General features: G+C 37.9%; 1 protein-coding gene across 1 annotated transcript in view; it reads right to left on the reverse strand.

Moving 5' to 3' along the window:
• Positions 1-16,436, reverse strand: part of LOC150078569 (uncharacterized) — a 75,790-nt gene extending 59,354 nt beyond the window's left edge. Inside the window, exons 1-3 of the mRNA XM_090384614.1 lie at positions 15,465-16,436; positions 6,526-6,681; positions 2,020-2,091 (exon numbers count right to left, since the gene is read on the reverse strand). Of these exons, the coding sequence (XP_090240740.1) occupies positions 2,020-2,091; positions 6,526-6,681; positions 15,465-16,436 (1,200 nt within the window). The remainder of the gene's footprint in view (positions 1-2,019; positions 2,092-6,525; positions 6,682-15,464) is intronic.
• Positions 16,437-25,712: the final 9,276 nt, after the last annotated feature.

The raw sequence follows: 25,712 nt of genomic DNA on the forward strand, positions 1-25,712 counted from the left end.
TCTGTCTCATAGACAGAGAGTGGAGAGACTGCTGCAAGCCTTTTCTACAGATACTTCCATGGGCACTGTTCTTCTGAATTGGTTTCTATAATTCCCGCTCTCTCTCTCTCTCTCTCTCTCTCTTTCAAAACAGTCTGAACATGTGCCGCTACAACCAGCAGACATCCATTTAGTGTCCAAATTCAAACTCATAGAACAAACTTTTCATCTTCCTCATTTATTCATTCAACTGCTGTTTTCTGGAATAACCTTCTTTCATACACATTTCCTGAAAATTACAATCTATAGAACAATATAGAAGTTCACATCTAATGTCAACAAATATCTTCTTTCATCTTCTCAACCCCAAACCCATGCACGGTACCAAGTACAACAGGTTCTAATACTTCTCGTGTTTGGAGTTTCCAAAAAAAAAAAAAAAAAAAAAAATCCATCTTAAAATCTTACCAGTAATTCCAACGTTTTCAAGCTTATACAGGAGCCTCCCATGAGGGACCAAATCAAATGCTTTACTAAAATACAAATAAACTATGTCAAAATTACTCCCTAAATCCAGTTCATGAGTAATTGTGTCAAAATTGCCTACTAAGTTATTTAAGCAAGATTTACCCTTAACAAAGCCACGTTGTGTGTCCTACAGAATACCATATCTATCTAAATGTCCCTGGATTGCACTCTTAATCACTGCCTCTAAGATTTTTCCTACCACTGAAGTCAGACTAACCAATCTGTAGTTACTAACTTCTCTCTTAGAACCACTTTATGCTTGGAGATACATTGGCACTTCTCCAATCCAAAGGAATCTCCCCTGAGTCCAAAGATGCCCTCATAATTAAACTCAATGGTTCAATACACACTGTCACACTCTCCCTCAAAACTACAAAGTATAATGCCATCAACTCTAGGGGCTTTACTTGCCTTTATGCTCAAAAGTTTTTCTAATAAACAATCATCTGTAGTAATTATGACATCACTAATTTCATATGACTCAGCCTCTTCTCAGCATAAAGGGTTTTTTGTCAGTAAAGACGGATGCAAAGTAGTTGTTGAATTCATCCACAACATCAGCTGGGTTGTCTAAACTTTCCCCACAACCAGTGCACATGGGTCCAATCTGCCCAATTCTGCCCATCTCTCTTGGCACAAGCACATTACAAATATTGCTTACTCTGCATCTAAAAAACTTGGTTTTCTCTTTCGCTCTCGACGTTACTTTTCTTCCAAACAGCTGTTCACTCTGTATAAATCACAAATCCGCCCTGCCATGGAATATTGTTCCCACATCTGGGGTGGTGCCCCCAAAACCTCTCTCAGGCTTCTTGATTCCATTCAGAAGAGGGCCGTTAGGTTAATTAATGATTCATCTCTAACAGAGTCTCTCCACTGTCTCATAGATGTACTGTTTCTGCTGCATGCCTCTTCTACAGATACTTCCATGGGCACTGTTCTTCTGAATTGGCTTCAATAATTCCCGCTCTCTCTTTCAAAAGAGTCCGAACACGTGCCGCCAGCAGCCAACATCCATTTAATGTCCAACTTCAAACTCACAGAACCAACTTTTCATCTTCCTCATTTATTCATTCAACTGCCGTTTTTCTGGAACAACCTTCCTTCACACATATTTCCTGAAAATTACAGTCTACAGAAGTTCAAGTCCAATATCAACAAATATCTTCTTTCGTCTTCTGAACCTCCAACCCAAGCACGGTACTGAGTACTATAGGTTCTAATACCTCTCGTGTTTAGGGTTTACATAAAAAAAAAAAAAAAAAAAATGTTAACTTCAGTTGCCACTTCTCAGCCCATCTGCCTAACTTTTCTAAATCATGTGAGCATGTGTTGCAAGCAAACATGCATGCCATTCTATACTAATTTATGAAACTACTTTAAATATAAAAACTGCTACTATTACTTGTAAACAAATAGCACATATATTAAATACAATAATTATCTAATAAATACAATTATAAATATTAAAAAATTAATAGATCCAAAATAAATGAAAGAAATGAAACTCACAATAACTCTCTTTCTTAAGCCAAAAACTGTAGTCTGTTTTTTCTCGAATACTTCATCACTGATTAACACCTTCTGTAAAAGTGAATAACAGTAAGTTTATAATACCTTTATAAAATAAATATAAGCAAGCAGTCCCCACATTTTTCCACTGTTATACACTATATTTCTTATTTTCCTATTTTTGTGCATGCACATTTCACACTATTTCTGAATTCATCATCAGCCATTTTCAATCCACTGCAGGATGAAGGCCTCTCCAGCAACTTTCCAGTTCCTTCTGTTTTATGCAATGGCCATCCATTTACTAACCACAAACTCATTAATTTCATCTGTCCATCTCCATTGTTGTCTTCCAGGTTTTCTCTTAGCTCCTCTTGGGTACCATTCTGTTATTTTCTTAGTCCATCTGTGATCATGTCTTCGAGCTATGTGTCCTGCCCAAGACCATTTCAGTTCTTTAGTTTTGATAAGAATGTCCTTTACTTGAGTTTGCTGATTAATCCATGTGTTTCTCTTCTTATCTAACAGTCTGATTCCCAATATAATTTGTTCCATTCTTCGCTGTGTAGTTCTCAGTGTCTCTTCCATTCTTTTGGTTAGTGCCCAAGTTTCACTTCCATAAGTCATGGTGGGGAGTATATATTGGTTCATTATTTTACATTTCAGACAAATTGGGATATTGCTCCTCAGTATGTGACTATATTTCCTGAATGCTATCCATCCAAAATTTATTCTTCTCTTGACTTCCCTCCATTTATCAGTCACAGATAATGACTTGTCCCAGATAAGTATATGACTCAACCTTTTCAATTACTGCTCCTTCAATCATTATATCCCTTTCTGTGGCATACTTTTTCATCATTACTTTTGTTTTAGTCATCTTTAGGTTCATCTTTAGTCCAAAATCCTTACTAACTCTGCATAACTGATTATGATTGTCCTCTAATTCTTTGGGATCATGGCTTCTGACCACAATGTCATCTGAAAATCGTAAATGGTTTAGGTACTCTCCATTCACATTGACTCCTTTCTGTGACCAGTCTAATCTTCTGAAAGCTTCCTCAAGGGCAGCAGTAAACAACTTCGGAGATATTGTCTCCTTGTCGAACTCCTTTCTCAATTTTAAATTTACTATTCTCTTTGTCTAGTCTAATGAAGGAGGTAGCATTCTCATATAATAGGAGTAGAGTAGCATTCTCACATAGCACTCTCTTCAAAATCATAATATATGGGGAATCTATGCCTTGTCTTTCCAGTGCCCGAAACATTGCCTTATGCTGTATGGAGTCAAATGCCTTTTCATAATCCACAAATGCCAGGCATAATGGTGTTTTATATTCATTTGCCTTCTCCATTAGCTGTGAAGGTGATCCATAGTTGAGAATCCTGTCCTAAAGCCAGCAGCCAGCTTGCTTTTTCGGTTGAGTCTCATCAAGTATTCTTTCTAATCGGTTAGTAATGACCCTTGTGAACAACTTGTAGATGTGGGATAACAAGCTAATTGGTCTATAATTTCCAATTTCTGATTTATCTCCTTTCTTATGCAGCAAAACTATGATTGCATTATTCCACTCCTTAGGTGCCACACCTTTTCTGATGTATTTTGTGAAGAGTCTTGCCAGTTTTTGTGTGATGTCTCTTCTTCCCAATTTTAACAACTCTACAGTAACTTCATCTTCCCCCGGAGCTTTCTGATTCTTCAACGCATGTTCTACTTCATCAGGAAGGATATCAGGTATGTTGTATGTGTTGCTACTTTGCAATCCATTTTCCTCACTGCTGGCATCATTCCCTCACTCCTTGTAAAACTCTTTATGGTAGTCTTCTGCTATTTGAATTATGCCTTCTCTGCTATTCTTCAGTTTCAGTATCATTTGTCTTTCTGTATTACCGCTCATGACTGCTGATTTAAATCCTTTGTTTTCCCTTAATGCTTGTTCTACTTTCTTGTGTTAAATTTTCTTATGTCCTCTCTGAGTGGCTTTGCATAACTCAGTATACTCAATTTTCTCCCTGTCAGTGTTTTTCGTGCTCTTCATTTGTCGTCTTCGGTTCATCATGACAAGTGTTTCTTGACTGATTTTTTCTTCTTTGGATTTCTTTTTACCTATAGGTTTCTTGGGCTTTATCGCTTTCAGAAAGTTGTAATATTCCTCATCGATATCTTGGTCCTGAACAGTCTGCAGAAGCTCAAACTTGTTCTTAAGTTCCAGAACATACTGCTTTTTCTCCTCTTCTGTTATCTCAAAGACCTTTGTTTTATTTACTCGAGTCAGTTTTTTCCTTTCTTTTCTTACATCTATATCAAGTGTGCATCTTACCATTCTGTGATCACTTCCAACATTCAGGGCAGTAACATCATTCACGATATATCTTCTGTTAGTGAGGATGAAGTCGATTTCATTAGTTGTTAATCCATTTGGACTCTTCCATGTCCACTTTATGTTCACCCTTTTCTTGAAAAAAAGTGTTCATTATTGACATTCCTCTAGATTCTGCAAATTCCACAAGTCTTTCACCAATTACAAAATTTCCTATAGTTCCCCTTTCTGCGCTGTTTTGTCTCTTTCCAACCTTAGCATTGAAGTCCCCCATAATGATAGTGTAGTGAGTTTTCTGTTCATCTAGAAGACTCTCAATTTCGGTGTACATTTCTTCAACCTCTTCATCATCATGGCTCGATATTGGTGCATAAATCATTATAACCTTTAGCTTATACCTCTTAGAAATCCTGAGTAGTAGTCTTAACATCCTTTTGAATTCCAAAATGTTGTTTTTTTATATCTTTATGGATCAGAAAGCCAACTCCACCTTCACTCCTTTCACTGTTTCCATTGGTGTAAAGCAGATTTCCACTTGATAAACTTATAAGTGATTCATTTCTTCTTCTTGTTTCAACCAAACTGATGATATTCCAATTTACATTTTCTAATTCCTTTTCCAGCTCTAGTATCCTGTCTTCACTGATGAGGGATCTTACGTGTAACAGGCCAAGTTCAGTTTCCGTGCATGGCAGCCTGATCGTACCCAGAGATTCTTAGCACCCTCTGCTTCCACTCTGATCCTCTCACTGCCATAAGAGGGGGAGTGAAAGCTGCTGGGGACTGAGGGCCATTTGTTTTGTTGTGCTGTCATGTGCTGGAGGGTTTGGTCTTTTCCTCTTCACACTGACCAGGCATCTTGAAGAGAACCACTCTACATATTCATTGCCACCTAAGTGACGTAACAGGGCTCACCATCAAGGTGTGCATGAGTGGATTTTAGGGAGGTAGGCCAACCGGACTTCTCCTAAATCTTCTGAAATAGAAAGATATTGGATCTATCAGTGTTTTAGACTGAGTGTCTGATAACACACAGAATGTCCCCCTCTAAGCCCCTGAATTTCTGAATTATTGTATTTAAACTTCACCTAGATATTTGGGCATTTTTTATGTGCTGAAATTAGGGGAGAAAAGATGCCTTTTTTTTAAATTTATCTGGATGTTTATTTTATTTGTTATAAGTCTTGATTACCTTAATTAATACTCTTATTAATCTAGAATTTCATGATGGCTCTCCTTAATTCACTGGAATCCAGCAAAAAGGTAATGATACAATATCCAAATCTGCCACTGGTTATCCACTCTGTCCAAACTAGTAAAGACAGATTCCTGCTAAAATTCATAACTTTGATTCTTGAAATGCTAGCTGATTCGGACTGTTTTTCAAGTAAGAATAATAAATTTGTGATGGTTATTTGAGTCAGTTATTTCAAAATTTCTTGCTTTCTGTGTGAATTGGACATGTAGTAAATCTGATTAAAAATTAATTGTCCAAAAAGGACTAATTTCACATCTGGAAGCCAAAATGTCACCAATAAGCCACGTGTCTGTGGCAGCAGCAGCACTTCCCAAAACTGGAACTAAGGAATTTTGTTATGATCATATGTAAAAGAAAGGCTGTTTTAAAGATAGATATTCTTGAAATAGATGATGCTGCTGTTTTTAATGGATCACAAATCACAGAGCCGCTTCAATATGATAATTTGATAATTTCCAAACTTCAATGTCTCAGAAATAAGTTGAGACTTGGAATTCAAATGAGGCAATGTTAGCAGACTACTAGTGTTTGAAAAGAAATTTATATGATTAAAAACAAGTGTCAAAATAAACAGTTTATCCATGTAAAAAAAAAATATAAATAAATAAATGTGTGCTGAACCAATAAATAAAGTACTGAATTCAATGAGATGAAAGACAGCCTGTGTACAGTATTGTTTGTTCTTAAATATCTGTAATGAAACTGTGTGCTGAATGTTCATAATACACATATAGTTTGCTAGAGACAGTACATTTTTTTCTATTTTGTGAAAAAAGATTGAAGTGATATATGTTTATAGAGTAAAATTAATTACAGATTTGGAATCAGCATTTAAAACTGTAACATTCACACCTATTTCCATTAAAAAATAAAATATTCATTAAAATTTAATACCTACATAATGCCATAATGGTGCTAGTTACTTACAGGGTAACAGACAGTGAAACAATCAGTAATTAAATAGGACTGAAGTAGAAATACTGCATCCTGATCAACTTCATTTACTAAAAGCAATTGTGGAGATCCCTTTCCAACTATATCACCAGCAGTAACAGCCAAAATATTCTCCCAAATCTGGAAGCACTAAAAAGTGGTATATACAATATAAGTATATATGATATCGGTGTTTAGATACACCATAAATAACTCTTAAGAAACTACAAAGTAGTTTCTTAAGAGTTATCTATGGTGTATCTAAACACCGATATCATATATAGATACCAAACTCTTAAAGTATTATGCCTTGTGCATTTATTTATTTTAAATACAATATAAGATAAAAAGTTTAAAAATTTCATGAAGTTATATCTAAAAGATTAAAATAAAAAAACACATTTATATTTGATAACTTCAAATTTCAATTCCAAAATGGCTAAAACTATATACTTTCCTCAGTCTAATATAAATATAATTACTTAGTATGAATCAGAGCTGTAATACTCAATATGTTCTACGTTGATAATAATATTAGTAAAATAATAAGAGGAGTTTACCTCAATATAGTACGTAGAACACTTCCGTATGATACCCTCCAGAAATTAAAACGGAAAAACCGAAAAAAATCAACAACTTACCGGTACATTAGAGTAAAATATAAATAATTAAATAATCAATTTAACACAATTCAAATCAATTTAAAACAATTAAAAATCAAATTAACGCAATTAAAAGAATCTAACGAAAATATTCAAAATGATTTTCCTTCCTTTTTTTGTTTATTCGAATATCGAGATTTTAAGGCAAGCTTAACAATATTACGCAATGTCCCCAGTGTTAGTTGTTTTATGCCTGAAATTTTTTGATTTAAATTCACCCCGGCAAACTTCGGAACGATGTTGTTTTGAAGGCAATATTTTAGAAAAGAAATATGGTAACTTTGGGCCGAGTACCTTAGTGCAGATGTAATGTAATTTTGCACCAAGCCATTCAAAAAATCTCCCATAATTGTGTGTATCAATTGTTTACTACTGGAGAGACAGGAAGTGAATGAAATAGTCAATTGTGTTAATTTGATTTTTAATTGTTTTAAATTGATTTGAATTGTGTTAAATTGATTATTTAATTATTTATATTTTACTCTAATGTACCGGTAAGTTGTCGATTTTTTTCGGTTTTTCCGTTTTAATTTCTGGAGGGTATCATACGGAAGTGTTCTACGTACTATATTGAGGTAAACTCCTCTTATTTTACTAAATATAATTACTAAAAGATTAATAATGTAAAGTAGTGCAACATGGTTTAGAAATGAAGATCCTGGGTTTGTGGACCAGATCAGCTAGTGGATTGGATTGTCTGTCATTCAATAAATGACAGACAATCTAATATTGTTTTAAATGTTTGATCTGCACTTTATGAATATTTCGTGTCTTTCCCCCTTTGTCATTTTATTGGGTGAATATGAATGCTTGAAGAAAAGGATCATTGCCCGTGAAGGAAAGAATCAATCAAGAGATTCATCAAGTACTCAAATGCTCATCTTAAAGTTGGAGCTCATACTTATGCTGCAAGACAGAATACATGGATAACTACCTCCTGTGAGAACAGTGTAAGATGCACTGGTCGTACACAGGGGCAAGCACTTTGGCTAAAAATGCAAAGAAAAGCAATTCATTGGGTATGTCAACATTAGAAGGAAAGAGATGAATCAGCATTAATCCACTGGATATAAATAGCATAACTACTGATGATCCCATAAAAAGAAGGTAAACTGCAGCATTATCAATCCACTGCAGGATGGAAGCCTCCTCAACAATTCATGTTGAGGGAAATGGACTGTAATCTACCATGCTCGTCCAGTGCGGGTTGGCAAATCGACTGTATTTACTCAAAGTGTGCGCTACTGCACTCCCGCTCCTGACCACTTGGTTACAGAGACCTGCTGACCCCATACAGACTGCTAGTGAACCAATAATATTTGGCATATGTGTTCATACATGAAGTTTTTAATACAGGATTAGAATAATTCGGAACTTAATACAGAATGGAAGTTTAAATGATTTTAAAACAATAGAAAAGCAGATAAAAGAGAAATTACCACAGCTAAAAGTGAACAAAACACCTGGGGCTGATGGAATCCATCTGGTTACCTTAAAGAATGGCTGCAAAACCTTTAGCCATAATAATAAGTGTATCCTTAGACCATGAGAAATTTCTAGAGAAGAATGGTTCAAAAGATGAAGTAGGCATGGGGGGGTTCCTCGTTATCCGAGGATAATTGGTTCCAGAATTCCACTTAAAACAGGGACCAAATTTTCGTAATGTGTATTATGTACTTGAACATAGTAAAAAATGGATTGAAGGAACTGAAAATTGAAGCAATTATTTTATTAGAAATTTTTTATTGTATGTTAAGTAAAGCACTATTTTTCAGTTTTACGAATAAAGAATGAATCCAGAGTTGTTTTGGTTTTTTTTTGCAGTATTTTTTTCAGGTAAAATTGTGTTGTAGCATTTAGTTGTGTCTTGAACTTCATGCTTAACTTTTGCTGCGCAATCATGAAGAGGCTCATTCTTAGAAAAATATTCAAGTGCTTGGTCAATTTTCTCAAGGGCTTCCTTTAATTTTCAAATCCTCATAACTAAGAGGACTCAGATAATGAATACTCAGGACCCCCAGTATTTACACATCTGTAAGTTTGACTTCTGTGCTGAGGAAAACACAATGGGATCGATAGTTAAAGTGGAGCCATAAGGTAAACATAGCACAGATTTGCTAAGGGCAGATCGTGCCTGACCAATCTGATTAACTGCTAAGAGCTCATCACAATGGAACTGGATACAAAGACCAATTCTGACATCAGAGATTTCAGTAAAGCCTTTGATACTGCACCATATATAAGATTGTTTTATACATTAGAACAACGTGGCATTAAGGACAAGTTACTACTATGGATGAACGGCTGGCTAAATGGCAGGAAACAGAGTTGTTATAAATTCACTCCTCTTCACAGACTGATGAGTTAAGTACCAGAGGATTCAACATTGGGCCTCTTATTGTTTTTAATATTGATTAATGATGCAGTGTGTATATGTTTAACGACTACATTAATGACAGTAATCAAATTATACTATTTCAAAATATAGATAAACTAGCAGATAGGCTAAAAAAGTAGCAACTAAGGTTTAACATTTATTAAGGCAGGACACTGCCTTTGGATCGTATAAATCTCAGAATAACATAACATTTAGGTAGCACAAATTCAGGGAAATTCATAAGGAAAAAGACCTAGAGTTAAAAAGAACAGTCCAATATTAAACTGTCTGAGCTGGACAAACAGGCTAAACTTGAAGAGCCCATGGAGTTCTGTCAATCATATAGAGGAAATTTGCCAGAAGGAATAAAGAGGCAATTATTTCACTGCATAAAGAAATGGTTAGGCCACATCTAGATTACTGAATAGTTTCTGAAATTTCATTTTAGAAAGGACATAAATCTGTTGGAAAGGGTGCAGAGAAGAGCAATATGATTAACTGGGAATACAAAGGGATGTTCTTGCCAAGATTTGGGTTCTATAAATTGTAATATCTGAACATGCATCTGTGTGATAACCCAAGTGAAATTATACTTTTAAAGGGTTAAGTAAAATAAATGCTGATGGCATCTTTACTCTTTCTCAGATGACACACTCAAGTGGGAGGCATAAATTTCAGTAGAAATTGTATCTTTGTAGAACAGATATCTGGAAATTTATACTCAACAACAGAGTACCTGACTGGTGGAATAAACTTACATTTAGTCTTGTAGAAGTGAGTAGTTTAAATAAATTATCCACAGAAATGAACAAATGAAATATGCTTTTTACTTTTTTGGCTGGTGCTGTATAAAGTTCACTTCCCTGCATCATTTGCCAAAATTAATAATAAATAGTTTTTTATTCATGATGGATAATACCAGTTATTTGTGATATGACGAGGCAATAAGAGGTTTATTCTTATTGTGTTCAGTACACAATAAGAATAAACTTTCTGATGAATCCTCAAAAACAAAATGAACAATCCTTGAAATAACAGGAAAATGACATATTTTAATCTAAGAAATTTGAATGCAAAGATATTCAGACTAATGGTTTCCAAACTTTTGCTACAGCCCTAAATTATTCTCTTTAACAGAGAATTGCTAGCAGGAAGAAAGATTAGTCTTGGCAATATGATGTCTTATATACAGCACCAGCCAGAAAAGAAAAAAAAAAAAAAAAAAAAAAAAATCGAGTTCATTCACCCATTGCTTCCAATAATTTTTTCCATATCTTCCTTAAATTTATTCAACTCCTCACCTCCACAACACTAGGTGAAAATTTATTCCAACAGCTGACATTAGTCTTTGGCTGGATGCAAATTTTCACACATCCCTTCTCCAGCCAACCCTTTCCAATATATTTTGAAGGCACTGATTAAAGAAGCACTGCAGGATCATCTAGACAAGACTTCAGTTATAGCTCGGACACAGCATGATTTTGTTAAGGTGAAGTCTTGCCTGACCAATTTGATTGGATTCTATGATGCAGTCACAAAAGAACTGGATGCAGGGAATAACTTTGATATTATATACTTGGATCTTAGAAAGGCTTTTGATACTGTTGCACATGGAAGACTGCTGCACAAATTGGAGCAGTGTGGCATTGGAGGCAAATTGCTGCTATGGATAAAGGGGTGGTTGAGGGGGAGAAGACAGAGAGTGGTAATCAATGGACACTGCTCATCGTGGACTAATGTTATCAGTGAAGTCCCTCAGGGTTCAGTGTTGGGTCCATTATTGTTTTCTGTATTTATAAATAATATTGATGATGGTATATCACACTTAATGTCCAAGTTTGCAGATGATACAAAGGTTGGCAGGGTTGTTAAGGACACTACTGACACTATGCTGCTGCAACAGAATCTGGAAAGGTTGAGCAGATGGGCTGAGAGGTGGCAAATGAAGTTTAACACTGACAAATTTAAAGTACTACATATGGGAAACAGCAACCCCAGAGCAACGTATCAACTCTGTGGTACTACACTGACAGTGGTAGAGAATGAAAAGGACCTGGGGGTAATTGTGCAGGCAGATATGAAGTTCTCTGAGCAGTGCAGACAGGCTGCAAGAGTAGCTCATGGTGTCTTATCAATGATATACAGGAATTTTTCTAGCAGGAATAAGGAGGTGATTATTCCCTTGTATAAGGCGATGGTCAGGCCACACCTTGAGTACTGTATACAGGTCTGGAGGCCTTATTTCAAGAAGGATGTAGAGCTGCTGGAACAAGTACAGAGAAGAGCAACAAGATTAGTGAATGGAACAAAGGGTTGCTCTTACGAAGAAAGGCTTAAGTTTTGCAAATTACAGTGTCTGGAGACTAGGCACCGGCGAGGTGATCTGATTGAGGTGTATAAAGCCTTGAATGGTTTGAGCATGCTCAATGCTGATGGGATTCTGCCTCTTGCTCAGAATAATCACCTGAGAGGGCATAAATTCAAATTGAGGAAAGACAGATGTAGGATAGATGTGCGGAAATTTGCCTTTAGCCAGCGGGTAGTTGGTTGGCGGAACAGACTTCCATTCCTTGTTGTGGAAGTTGATAGCCTAAATAAATTTAAGGCTCAGCTGGACAGGTATTTCGAACGAACGGAGGGGTGAAGTGAAAGTTTTTTTTTTTTTTTTTTTGGCTGATGCTGCATAAGCTTGCTTTCTTGCATCAAATGTCTCTACTAATGCTAATACTAATGTCTCCTTCTGCACTTCATTGCAGAAAGAATAAAGATGTCATTAGTATCCAGTTTACTCTTTTCCTTATACATTTCAATTGGTCCACCCTGCAGACGCCTAGTTTCCTTTCTCATGCTAATTTCACATTAATCATGCTATTTTCTGATTGAATAAAAGCAGTTACCAATCATTAAGATCCAGTTTTGAATCCAAAACTGAATCCTGTGTGTGTGTGTGTGTGTGTGTGTGTGTGTGTGTGTTATAACACTGATGTTTGCATGAATTTATTATATATATAATATCGGTGTAGATACTACCCATAAATTTAACTACATACAGTGTAAAGGCATCACTTAATTTTATCTCATATTGTGGCTACCTTCACAACGAGATACCAGGTATTGCACTACTTCGAATAAATAACGCTCCTCTAGTAGAGGAGACTTATTTATTCTCAAGTGGGCATCACCACCCAGACGGCACCGTTTGAAAAATGGTATGGGATAATATACTCTTTTATCCTCATACTGTCCCAATTAGACTTAGTACAGCAAAAAAGGTGTACGGAAGTGATAGTAGGAGAGGAAGGAAAGCCATTGAAAGAGGAAAGGGACAGTTACTCCTGATACTCACACCACTCAAAAACTCCTCGAATAGGCAACGCTTCCTCATTGGGGAAGACAGTTGTTACCTATTCTTGGAAACTCTGTGATTACCAAGCTCCCTCTGGTAGCACCTTTTCAAAGATGTTGGCCTATCATCAGTGGGTGGGCAGGTATTCTGATAATGCAAACATGCCATCACAGTTGCAAAGTTGATCCACAATATGAGAGATGCCAAATGATGTACAGAATGATACAGTAGTTGAAGATTAAATGCACAAGGCATAATATGATATGTTTAAATTAACTATACAGTACTGTATAATATCAGTGTAGATACACCATAGTTTACCCATAAATTTAACTACATACGTAATTGTAAAGGCATCATTTAATTTTATCTCATATTGTGGCGGCCTTCGCAGTGAGATACCACTACTTTGAATAAATAACACTCCTCTAGTAGAAGAAACTACTGTTATTTATTCTCAAGTGGGCACCACCACCCAGATGGCGCCGTTTCGAAGTTAGTTGGCTTCATCGTCGGTTGGTGGGCAGGTACCCTGATAATGCAAACATGCCATCACAGCTGCAAATTTGTTCCACAATATGAGAGATGCCAAATGGTGTACAGAATGATCAGCCCCACCCACTGATGATGAAGCCAACTAGCTTCAAAATGGTGCCGTCTGGGTGGTGGTGCCACTTGAGAATAAATAACAGTAGTCTCCTCTACTAGAGGAGCGTTATTTATTCAAAGTAGTGGTATCTCATTGTGAAGGCCACAACAATATGAGATAAAATTAAATTAAATTAAAATTTTATTTTAATTATTAAATTAAATTAAATTTCATTAAATTAAAATAAAATTAAACAATGCCTTTAACTACATATGTAGTTAAATTTATTTGTAAACTATGGTGTATCTACACCAATATTATATAGTTAATTTAACCCATATCATATTATGCCTCATGCATTTAATCTTCAAATAATGAATTTATTATATATATGAATACTATATATAAAAAATATATATATATATATATATATATATATAATACATTGGATAGTATGAACCAGAGATCTAATGCTCAATATGTTCTAAGTTGATATCAATATTTGTAAAAAAATAAGAGAAGTTTACCTCAATATGAGACATAGAACACTTCTGTATGATACTCTCCAGAAATTAAAACCAAACAATTAAAAAAATGTAAGTTTTTCTATTTTTTTTAATTGTTTGCATTTTAATTCCTGGAGAGTATCATAAGGAACTTCCATATGATACTCTCAGGAAAAAATCAGGTAAACTTCTCTAATTCTTTTACAAATATATAAAATACAAATTTTATTATATTACTTGTATTATACATATGCACACGCACATACTACTGGTCACTTTATTAGACCATGAGCTAATATCAAATACACAATGGCTCAAAACACTGCTGTGACATAACATGACTGTATTTAATGGCATTAGTTGCATTGGTGGCTTCAAATGTAAGATGCATTGGAAAAGTAACACAAAGAAGTTTGGGCTGTTCATATAACAAAACTATAATCAATTCTGGCATGCCACAAGCAGAGCATTAGGCTAAAGAATATACCTTTCCATTTCATCCCAAAGATGCTCAATGGGATTGAAATCAAGAAATTTGACTGGCCAGTGCAGATGTCTTCATTGTGTTCCTCAAACCATTCTTTCACATATTTTATGTAGCACAAGGTAGCATTGCCAGGTGCGATTGAGACATGATGTTGTTCAGATATGGTCTGGCATTCACAGTGCCCTCTGGTCAGATTGTGGAATCATGAGTATGCCACAAAAACATTACTCACGCTATTACATCTTCTCCAGCAACCAGTGCTGTGGGCACATAACAGGATGGTTGCAGTACTTGATGTGGTTTCGTCTCTACTGGGTTGAAAAGCATAAATCAGGCACTTTTATTGGATTGCTAACTTTAATGAAGCCAAATGGCTTCTGTGAAAGTCTCTCCTGTAATGCATTCTTTGTAGGGTTCTTCTTGCAGTGCAAGTACTGTTGGTTTGTGATGTTTCTGCATAATAACCTTCATCACTTGTCAAATGATTCATCACCTAGCAATAAAAATGCTTAACAAAATACTCCAGACATAAAATACCTCACTCCATCATCTTACATGTGCAGCCACCAATGCAACTATTCACAGATATTATCCAAGCTTTCATCTGGTTAAAGAGTGAAATGACATTTCAAGCATTCAACTAGTGCAGATGTCCTCTCTCTCTCTCTGCTGTAGCACTTACACACAATGGCAATCATAATTCTCTGAAAGTCCATAAGATACTGCCTCATTTATGGTGAATTGATTTGGGTGTTAGTTGAGTCCCATGGCTTTATTGGCACTTTCCTGCACAAATCATACACCATGTGACCTATTAAATTTACATGTTTTTGCACAAATTGTAATTCACAGCATAGCCTAGCTCATAGTCCTAATAAAGTGGTCCAACAGTTTACATGTATCTGAATAATTACAGTTTACATGTATCTAAATAATTACAATGGGGAAGTAGAGGCAGAACAATACCTGAATTGATTCAGAATGTTTCACTTTTCCCACAACACATGCACCTCTTGACGACTGTAAAATAAACTGCATTCCATAAAATGGAAAACCAACAAACCGGAAAATCCTGTATATGTCAACAAATGGAACAACACATACGTATCTTAAACAACCATTTTTAAATAGCATACACTGCTTCCTTGAAGTACACATGACTGTTGTATTTTCAGTGATGCAGTTACTTCTCAAATTATCAAACGATCTTTTTTTACTATTACAGCAGACTTCAATGTGTAAGGCAGTTACCACTGAATCATATTGTTTTGGAAAAAATTTACTCTGTGGAAGCACAGTTGAGTTTGTGTGCGATAAGTCACCTTTTTGTTCTTCTTTTATCAAAAGGATTTTGGTCTCACAAGTATTAACACAGATTTTGAACACTAAAAGTAATATACTGTTATGTTGTGATGTTGATTGTTCAAATAAATTGAACTGAAGTATTGATTTTATTTTGTGCAGTTTCTCTGAGTGAACCAAGTGGAGTTCGTGGCGTTTTGAAATATGATCGAAACAATATAACCATAAATCGCTCTGAGCTTTCATTAACAATCGTGGGCCTGCTGTTCCCCATATATTAGGCAGATCAAAATTTAAACGGATGTCAACAACACAAGAACCTAACTCAACAAATTCTATTTTGGTATTTGCAGTAACAACTGAATAAACTTCCAGCAGCGTGGGAGTTTCCCCATATATCACGGCTAAACACGGAAAGCTACAACAAGAAATGCAGTTATCACAAAGAAACACACCAAGGAACTTTATATTGTTATTCAAACAAGCCTTTCTTCTCTTCAAAGAAAGCTTTGCTGATCCAACGTTCACAAATGTGTCACATACCGAACTGAATTCGAAAATATCTATATCTATACCATTTTTTTCATATTTCGGAATGATTACTTTTCGTTTATACAAAAGAAGCGGAAAAAGCATAACCCTATTAACTTTCCAAACATGCGGTATTATCCACTCTAGTATCGACACACTAGTACTATACAGGCATTACTTATTTCAAGCATGTGAAACAAATATCCACTGCCATCTGATGAGTGATTTATCTACTAATTCATCCTGTAAATTGCATGTGTTCCGTTGTTGATTTGCAGTTTTCTGGGGGACAAACTCGAGTATCCGAACGAAAAAATATACATGCTAAGCTAACTCGGACTGACTAACTCAGCCACGTTGTGAAAAATCCACATAAAAATTCCTCACGTCATTCGAACTAAGTCTTCTCCACGCGCTATACAAGCAACCAACTGTGCTACCTCCGAAAAAGTTTTCTCTGGGAATTTCATTGGATGATATGCAGTATGTAAGGATTACCCATCCATGCGATAGCGACTTCTGGCTACCCACTGCTTCTTCGTGATTGGCCATTTGCTTTTTAATGCGTTTCATTGGCTGTAATAATATCTCGGGTTTTTTTTTTTTTTTTTTTTTTTTTGGTGTTAGGACGTGTGTTTTATAGGTTATTTAGCACTCATTCGCTATCGGTTGCCGCGCTTTTTGCTCATGATGTTTTATTTCGCAAAAGCGAAAAAAATGTTTTTTTCTCTTGAATCCTTCCCGAAAGTCATACATAACAGAAACCTTTTTCCTTCTTCCTTTTTTTAGTGCAGTATATTTAAGTTTACGATTAACCCACGACTGAGTGAAAAAGTTTAGGTTACTTTGTACTACGTATTATTATTATTATTATTATTATTATTATTATTATTATTAGCGATATATGGTGCAAGGAAGCTTGAGGCTTATGCTGCACCAAGCAAAAAATAAAAAAATAATAATAATAATTCCTGAGTTACCCCGAGAGAGAAGTAGAGGAATCACCAAGAAAGAGAACAATGATGATATCCAGCTCAGAACCCTAGGTGTGCAACTCATCCTCACGAAGTGATCCCCTGCGGTCTGAATGGATTGAAGCAAAAACAAGTGTGTTTTTTTTTTTTTTTTTTTGCTTGAATCCATTCCCAAAGTTATATAAAATAACCTAACTTTTTTATTTATTTATGTTATTATTATTATTTTTTTTTTTACTACAGTATACTAAAGATTGACTTGATTAATAAGCAAAAACGGAAGAAACACTGCTGGCTGAAGTCGTTCTCGCCACAACAGAAAATTGGGGTGATTAGCAGCCAACCACCGAAAAAGATTGCGGAGCTGCAAATCGCTATCGCACAGATCCATGGGTAAACCTCACATACTGGAGCATTTCATTCAATAGCAACCCATAGAAAATGTCACTGAATATATTAATTCTCACATTTTTGTCGCTGCAAGCAGGACCGTGCATAGGACCTACGCACAAACAGGGTTAAAGGGCCTCGTTTATCTATGTTGAAACTTCGATGGCTCTCTCGAATTGGGCCCTCTATATCCGGGACCTGGGGCAGCGCAGCCAGTGCACCCCCATTTACACGGCCCTGGCTGCAAGTATGTACTGTAGAAATAACGGAACATTCGCACTAACGGCACATTGACAGGGTGTATGTCTTGCAGTGCCGAAAAAAAAAAAAAAAGAAAACGACTAGTCACGTGATCACTGTATTTGTTTATGTTTGCTATTTTGAAATGAATGCTGTACTGATATCACAGATTATACCACTGTTTTACATTTATTTTAAATTAAAAACCCTTTACTATGGCTCCTAAAGTAAATAAACCTCATACGGATAAGAAAGGAAGAATAACATTAAAGCTTAGTGACAAATTTAACCCCAGGGGCTCACATCTGGCGAGTATGGGCTTGGCACACCCAGAGTCCTGAGCTGGGTATCATCATTCTTCTTTTTCTTGGTGATTCTCTCTCTCTCTCTCTCTCTCTCTCTCTCTCTCTCTCTCTCTCTCTCTCTCTCTCTCTCTCTCTCTCGGGGTAATTCAGAAAAATTTTTTTTGGCTGGTGCAGCATAAGCCTCAGGCTTCCTTGCACCATATGGATAATAATAACTTGATATAATTCTAATTATTACATTAGGGTCACCCGGAAAGTTAATTCATATACCCATGTATATTGTGTCTGTAAATTGCGTGTTCTCTGGTCGATTTGCCTGTTTTGCTGGACGAAACACCCCAGTTTATGGGGGGAAAACTTGCTATCTACGCCTGAGACCGACTAACTCAGCCACGGAGTGAAAAAAAGCCCATTAAATTTACTCGCGTCATCGACGGGATTCGAACCCGGGCCTTTTCCATCCGGTGTGGGGAGGGTGGTGACGATACCACTGTGCTACACGTGCAGACAAAACGTGATATAATAAAGAAAATAGAACGGGGTGTAGGCAGGAGTGTATTAATGGCAGAATGTAACGTTAGATCGTCAACATGTTTATGTTATTTATGTGGAGTTAATAAAATTATATTCTTAATCTATTTCTTATTTAATTAAATATATAAACATTCGAAATAACGGCACCTTGAATCCTCGAAGGTGCCGTTATTCTGAAAGTCTACTGTACTGCCTCTCATCATCATCAAACCACAATGACATTGTATAAAAACATTATGGAAATCCTGTTGTCTCGAAACTTTAGTAGACTTGTTGGAATGAGGACTCAGATTCTCTACAAGAGAAAATCACAATAGTATAACATCTGTCCGATTTTACGAATATTAGCTGGTCTCGATCACATAAGTTGTTTTTCCAACACAATAAAACCCACTCGATATCACGCTATCTGCTGCTGTAATGAAGAATGCACGAAACTAAAAATAAAGCCTGAAATCTTGTTTCGCAGATATAGAACTATTTCAAACATTATAAATTATAAGAAACGTAGGGCAAAAAAAAAAAAAAAAAAAAAAAACATTACTGGATCTGTTTGGTTTCAACCACTAACAAAGATTCCGACCTTAAGTTAGTGTGGAAAAGATCACGTAAATTAATGGCAAATTTCCACCAGCTGTAGCCCTATCAATTCCTAGAATGGAAAAGAATTGTCTTCTACTTCAGATATTGCTCTCGCCCAGATAGAAAGAAAGAAAATGTCATTGAATATACAGCGTGATTCACTGTAGGGGGCACAAAGACGAATCGGAATCACATAGCATTGCAGGGTCCGAAATGCCTTCGTCATGCGGTAGAGGACGTTGAACGGGAGGTCGCGTGAACAGCGATCCCGCTGGAAGTCAGCATTTGCGAACCGGTTCCCGAGGCAGTAGGATGGACGAGTATTCAAACGTTGAACTGGCCGACATGCACCTCGCGTATGGAGCTACGGACTGTAACGGGCGCACCGCTCTGCGTTTGTACCAGGAACGGTTCCCGCACAGGCGTGCTCCTCATCATACGATTTTCGCACGTGTGCACAGAAGGTTACGTGAGACTGGTTGTTTCACGAGAGGTACCATGAATCGAGAGCGAACGACGAGGACGCCAGACAATGAGAATGTCCTACGTCTTGCAGAAGGCAATCCGAGTATGAGTACGAGTACTCGAGCGATAGGCCAACGATTGGGTATTTCACAATCCACTGTATTGGATGGATACTGTCAACAAACCAAATGAGTTCATACCATCTGCAACGCGGTCCAATCATTGGAGCCTGCGGATTATCCACTCCGGAGGACTTTTGCTACTCCGTTTCTTCAACAGGAACGGTTCGCAAATGCTGACTTCCAGCGGGATCGCTGTTCACGCGACCTCCCGTTCAACGTCCTCTACCGCATGACGAAGGCATTTCGGACCCTGCAATGCTATGTGATTCCGATTCGTCTTTGTGCCCCCTACACCTCCTGCAAGTTTGTCGCACTGGTAGTGAATCACCCTGTACATTACTTCTCACATTTTTATTATAGCCAGTTTTACTGGACGAAAAATCCGAGTTTCCGCATGGGGGGGGAGGAAACAAAATTTTTGTGCATTAGGGAAAGTTATTATGTGAAATCCTTCGATGGTATAGAATTTAAAAAGTACGATATTTTTTTGGGAATAATTGAGTTATTATTAGCAATGTTATAATTTGCAATCTACGTTTTGGATTTTTTTTTGAATGGGAGTAACAAACAACCTTTTGAGGTAAGTGGGATAAACAGTCTCTTGAATGGATTTATTAAAAATGTGGTGTATGCAGGTATTACACTGGTGTGTAAAACGTAAGGGCCAGCACTATTTCTAAAGATTACAACCACAAAATCTTTACTTAAGGTGCTCTTTACTGATGAGAGTAAATTAAATCTCAGCAGCGATTCTGAAAGTCAGCTAATCTGGCGAGAGGTTGGCAAACGGTACACCCAGCAAACATCAATGAAAGGGGTCGAAATGGCGGTCGAGGTATTCTCGTCTGGGCAGGCGTTATCTTGGATGGATGTGCACAACTCCAGACACTTGAAGGCGGTACTGTAACCGGAGCACGTTACTGTACTGAGGTAATCCTTCCCCATGAGCGTCTGTTCCGAGGTGCCATTGGCCCCTAATTCGTGTTTATGGATGACAACGCCACACCCCATTGCGCAGCAGCTGCTCATATGCTTTTAGAAAGTGAAGACATTGTTCGTATGGATTTGCCTGCCCGTTCCAGCGATCTAAATCCCATGTGACACTCTCGGGAGGCAACTAGCGACACGTTGATAAGTTCTCGACAAGAACTGATCAAAACATTGTTCTAAGTATGGACAGGCGGTGTAAAGACTGCATCGACGTTAGGGGTGGCCATATCTCCTACTGAGGATCATCTCTTCCCTTTGTTCCATCTTTGGCAGTGATGCATCTGTATCGTGACAGCTAGAGCTATGTTGCCATTTTTGAATAAAGTCCGTCTGCACCGTTTTGTTTCTGTTGTTGTGTCGGTGTTGTTTCTTTTATCATTTGTGTGCCTCACGAGGTTCCTTTGATATGCTTTTCCCATTCCAGACCACTCCTATGTGAAGCTACAGGTGAAAACCTGACTGGTCCTAAAGTTATACACACCAGTGTATCATACAATGATATTGGTAAAACAAGATCGCGCCTTAAAAAAGCAATACTTTGACTGCTTGTCCTGCATGACGTCTTTAAACAGAGACTACATTATTTTCTTCCAAAACAGAAGTTATGCTAACAGGTCTGTAATTACTCCTGTCAACTTTTGAACTCCTTTGTGAATTTTGGTTATATCTGCACATCTTCAGTTGAAAGGTACCTCTCCTAAATTCATATATGTTCCGATAATTATAGCTAAGGCCTTCCTTGCCTTGTTTGCTGCTGTCCCTTAATAAAATTGGATAGATCCCATCGCACTGGACACAACCGGTTTATTGTTAGCCATATCCGACGAAGCTGGTCAAAACCAGGTGGTGCTTCTGAAATACTCTGCAGCTGAGTAGATGAGAGCAAGAAATGTCAAGTGTAAGGTCGAAGCACAGGAGCCCGTTGTTGTACCTCAAACCTAGGCATGGTATGACATCGTGCAGGGGAGTTTTGTAACAACTCTTGCGTCCAGAAGGTTGAAGTCGGCTTGTTGTTTTTGCCCTCAGGATTGGTGGATGTCTGGAATGCAGCCTTTTTATTCCTAGTCTCTTATGTCGAGAATCATTGGAGTTCAGGATTGTCTATTATTTTTCTGTATTCTCTGGTGAGAACACATTTTCTTCGGAGATCTGTTGGGGATGTGGCTCAAGACGGGTAGACAAAAGGTAGGAGTGGATCTAATTGGTTACTATAAAGCCAAACTGGAGCACAGTATGCTGCAGCTGAGTAGAGGAGACCAAGAATTGTCAAGTGTAAGGTCAAAGCACAAGAGCCCGTTGTACCTCATAACCTTTGCAGAATGTTATTAGCATTAGCAACAGAGGAATATGATGCAACAAAGCAAGCTCATGCAGCATCGGCCAAAACAAAAAAAAAAAAGAGAGAACCGCTCCCATTTTAGCCCTCCATTCGTTCCAAATACCTGTCCAGGTCAAATTTAAATTTATTTAGACTATCAGCTTCCACAGCAAAGGATGGAAGTCTGTTCCACCAAACAACTACCCGCTGGCTAAAGCAAACTTCCGCACATCTATCCTACATCTGTCTTTCCTCAATTTGAGTTTATGCCCTCTCAGGTGATTATTCTGAGCAAGAGGAAAAATCCCACCAGCATTGAGCATGCTCAAACCACTCAAGGCTTTATACACCTCAATAAGATCACCTCGCACGTGCCTAGTCTCAAGACATTGTAATTTGAAAAATTTAAGCCTTTCTTCGTAAGAGCACCCTTTGTTGCATTCACTAATCTTGTTGCCCTTCTCTGTACTCGTTCCAACAGCTCTACATCATTCTTAAAATGAGGCCTAGAGACCTGTATACAGTACTCAAGGTGTGGCCTGACCATTGCCTCATACAAGGGAATGATCACCTCCTTATCCCTTCTAGAAAAATTCCTGTATACCATTGACAAGACACCATCAGCTACCCTTGCACACCACCTGCACTGCTCAGAAAACTTCATATCTGCCTGCACAATTACCCCCAGGTCCTTTTCGTTCTCTACCACTGAAAAGACAAGGCTGCAAAAACACCTGAAACACCAAAAACACCAAAAACAGTTTGGCAGGAGCGTTGGGCCAACTCAAATAAGGGAAATATCACCAGGAAATTCATTCCGAACATCGACAGGATGTACCTCAGTCCCCCAACTTGGTATCAACCTGGCTTATACACCACCTATTTATTGACTGGTCACGGGGCCTTTAAAGCCAAGCTGGCAGCGCTGGGGATTGAGGTGGATCCGAGATGTGCCTGTGGGGAGCTTGAGTGCTGGGAGCACATTATGTATGATTGCACCCATTATGAGGACCTCAGGTGCAGACTGATCACTGCAATACACTACCTCCCCAAGAACTTGGAATCACACTTATTGGACTCACTTGAGGAATACAGGGAGCTAAAGGAATATGCCCAAAAACTATTTGGTAGGCGTAAAACACTGATAGCCATCTACAGAAGAAGATAAAAAAAAAAAAAAAAAAAAAGGAGACACAGAACACGCGTGGAGAGGACTCAAGGAGAACCTCGCCCAGGAACCTGCTTACTACTAATCATCTAAAACCAGCGATCGCAAGAATAACCCCATGGAGCTGCGGATCTTCCCATGATGAAGAGAACCACAGCCATAGCTAACAGACCAACAATGGACCTGACTAGTGTTCATAGCTGAGGAAAAATATGGCTATCAATGACAGAGAAGACCAACGAACATAGAGAAACTCCAAGTTGCTGCCTCAACGGAGCCATATTGGCTCTATGCTCTGCACTCTCTTGTGCAGTGCAATTCTTTTACTCCCACTCCCGGCAGGGGAGAGAGGTGACGGCTTGCTGTCGCCTCTCTTCCCTGCCACACCATTTCTTCCCTCTGGTGGGGCATGGGCATGCCTCACTGAAAAATTGGGGGTCACCTACCCTATCGACCCTCTTCTTCCTATTTCACCCCCCAGCCTTCACTCTCCCCTCCCAGCACTTTTTCGTGCACAGCGCATAGCCCTACACGTCCAAATTTAAAATACACCAAAAAATTTCGCCCAACCTTTTAGGCACTTTAGAAACAGGCTTTCAGCGTCAAACCACATATTAGTGCTTTAATGTAAGTGATTTAAAATCAACCGCGGTCGTTCCAATTTTATTTTAGGTCCTAGCCACTAAAATCCCAGGAAAGTAAGTGGCAGGACCTGCCAGAGTACAATTGACTCAATGGTAACACCCGGCTAGCCTCCACGTGGCGAGGTATGGGCAACGTCTGGTCCCATTAGGGGCCTGGCGGCCAATAAGCCGGATAAACAATGGGCACAACATATAACACTACTCATGACCCACACACTTCTAAATCTCTGGCTTTGACAGGGTACTGTCACCGATACATAGAACATTCGCGGAGATGGGAGAAATCCCAGGAGCCGCTAGACCCTCAATACCTCATACCTCATACCTCTGTCAGTGTAGTACAACAGAGTTGATACGTCTCTCTGGGGTTATTGCTTTCCATAAGGAGTACTTTACATTTGTCAAAGTTAAACTTCATATGCAACCTCTCAGCCCATCTGCTCAACCTTTCTAGATTCTGTTGCAGCAGTGTTCTGCACAAGTGTCCTTAACGGGATTCGAACCCGGGTCTTTTCCACCCGATGTAGGGAGGACGGTGATGATATCGTTGTGCTGTTTCTGTTATTTTTAGGCCACCCGAATAATTAAATTCATCTGCCGTGCTGTGTCTTATCTATCTGTTAATTGCGTGTGTTCTTTGACCGATTTGTCTGTTTTGTTGGAAGAAAAACCTTGCTATCTACGCCTGAGACCGAGTAACTCAGCCAAGGAGAAAAAAAAAAAGCCCATTAAATTTGCGGGCTTCATCGACGGGATTCGAACCGAGGCCTTTTCCACCCGGTGTGGAGAGGCGGTGACGATACCACTGTGCTTATTATTATTATTATTATTATTATTATTATTATTATTATTATTATTGTTGTTGTTGTTGTTGTTGTTGTTGTTGTTGTTGTTGTTGTTGTTGTTGTTGTCTAAGGTGGCACCTAGACTTCCGTCTATCTCCACCTGATAAAGTTGACTTTGTGCAGAACCTCTGCAAAATAGACCTGTATGGAAGGTCTCTTCGCCATCAGGGAGAAGTTGTCACCTGCACAGCCGCTCTCCGGTGGCGAAGAGACCCTAATGGCCGCCCATATTCACTTGGTGCTGGGCCTGGTCTTCTATTTTAAGTGCCTCATGCAGAAAAATCCCGGACCCACCTGAAGTAGTGCTCTACCGGTGGGTGCCAGCAATCCCGCTCCCAGGCTGCCCACACCTGAGAGCCAGCAAAAAAAAAAATAAATAAAAAATAAATAAATAAAATAAAAAACATATATACACACATAATATAAACAAACTAAAAAAAATCAATAAATAATCAAAATGTATATAACCAAATCTTAATTAGTAATCATTAGATTATTCCAATGCCTTCTCCGTTGAAAAACAGTTATACAGAACTCTTGCAGTGCTTGAAATTTATCCTGATTAGCAATAAGATCACTTTCACAGCCTCTAACTAAATTACCAATCTTCACTTTTAGCCTTTCTCTAAGTTGAACATACAAACTACAATCATATAATAAATGACTCCAAGTCTCAGGTTGACCGCAAGTGCATAAAGGAGAGCTGACTAGACCAAAGTAATGTAGTTTAAAATTCAATGACCCATGGCCAGTTAAAATAAACGATGTTACCATAGAAGGAAAAAACCATTTGTTGTTACTATC

This window comes from Mastigoproctus giganteus, chromosome 11 (assembly GCF_048544385.1).
Source record: "Mastigoproctus giganteus isolate SK-2022 chromosome 11, ASM4854438v1, whole genome shotgun sequence".
NCBI lineage: Eukaryota > Metazoa > Arthropoda > Arachnida > Uropygi > Thelyphonidae > Mastigoproctus > Mastigoproctus giganteus.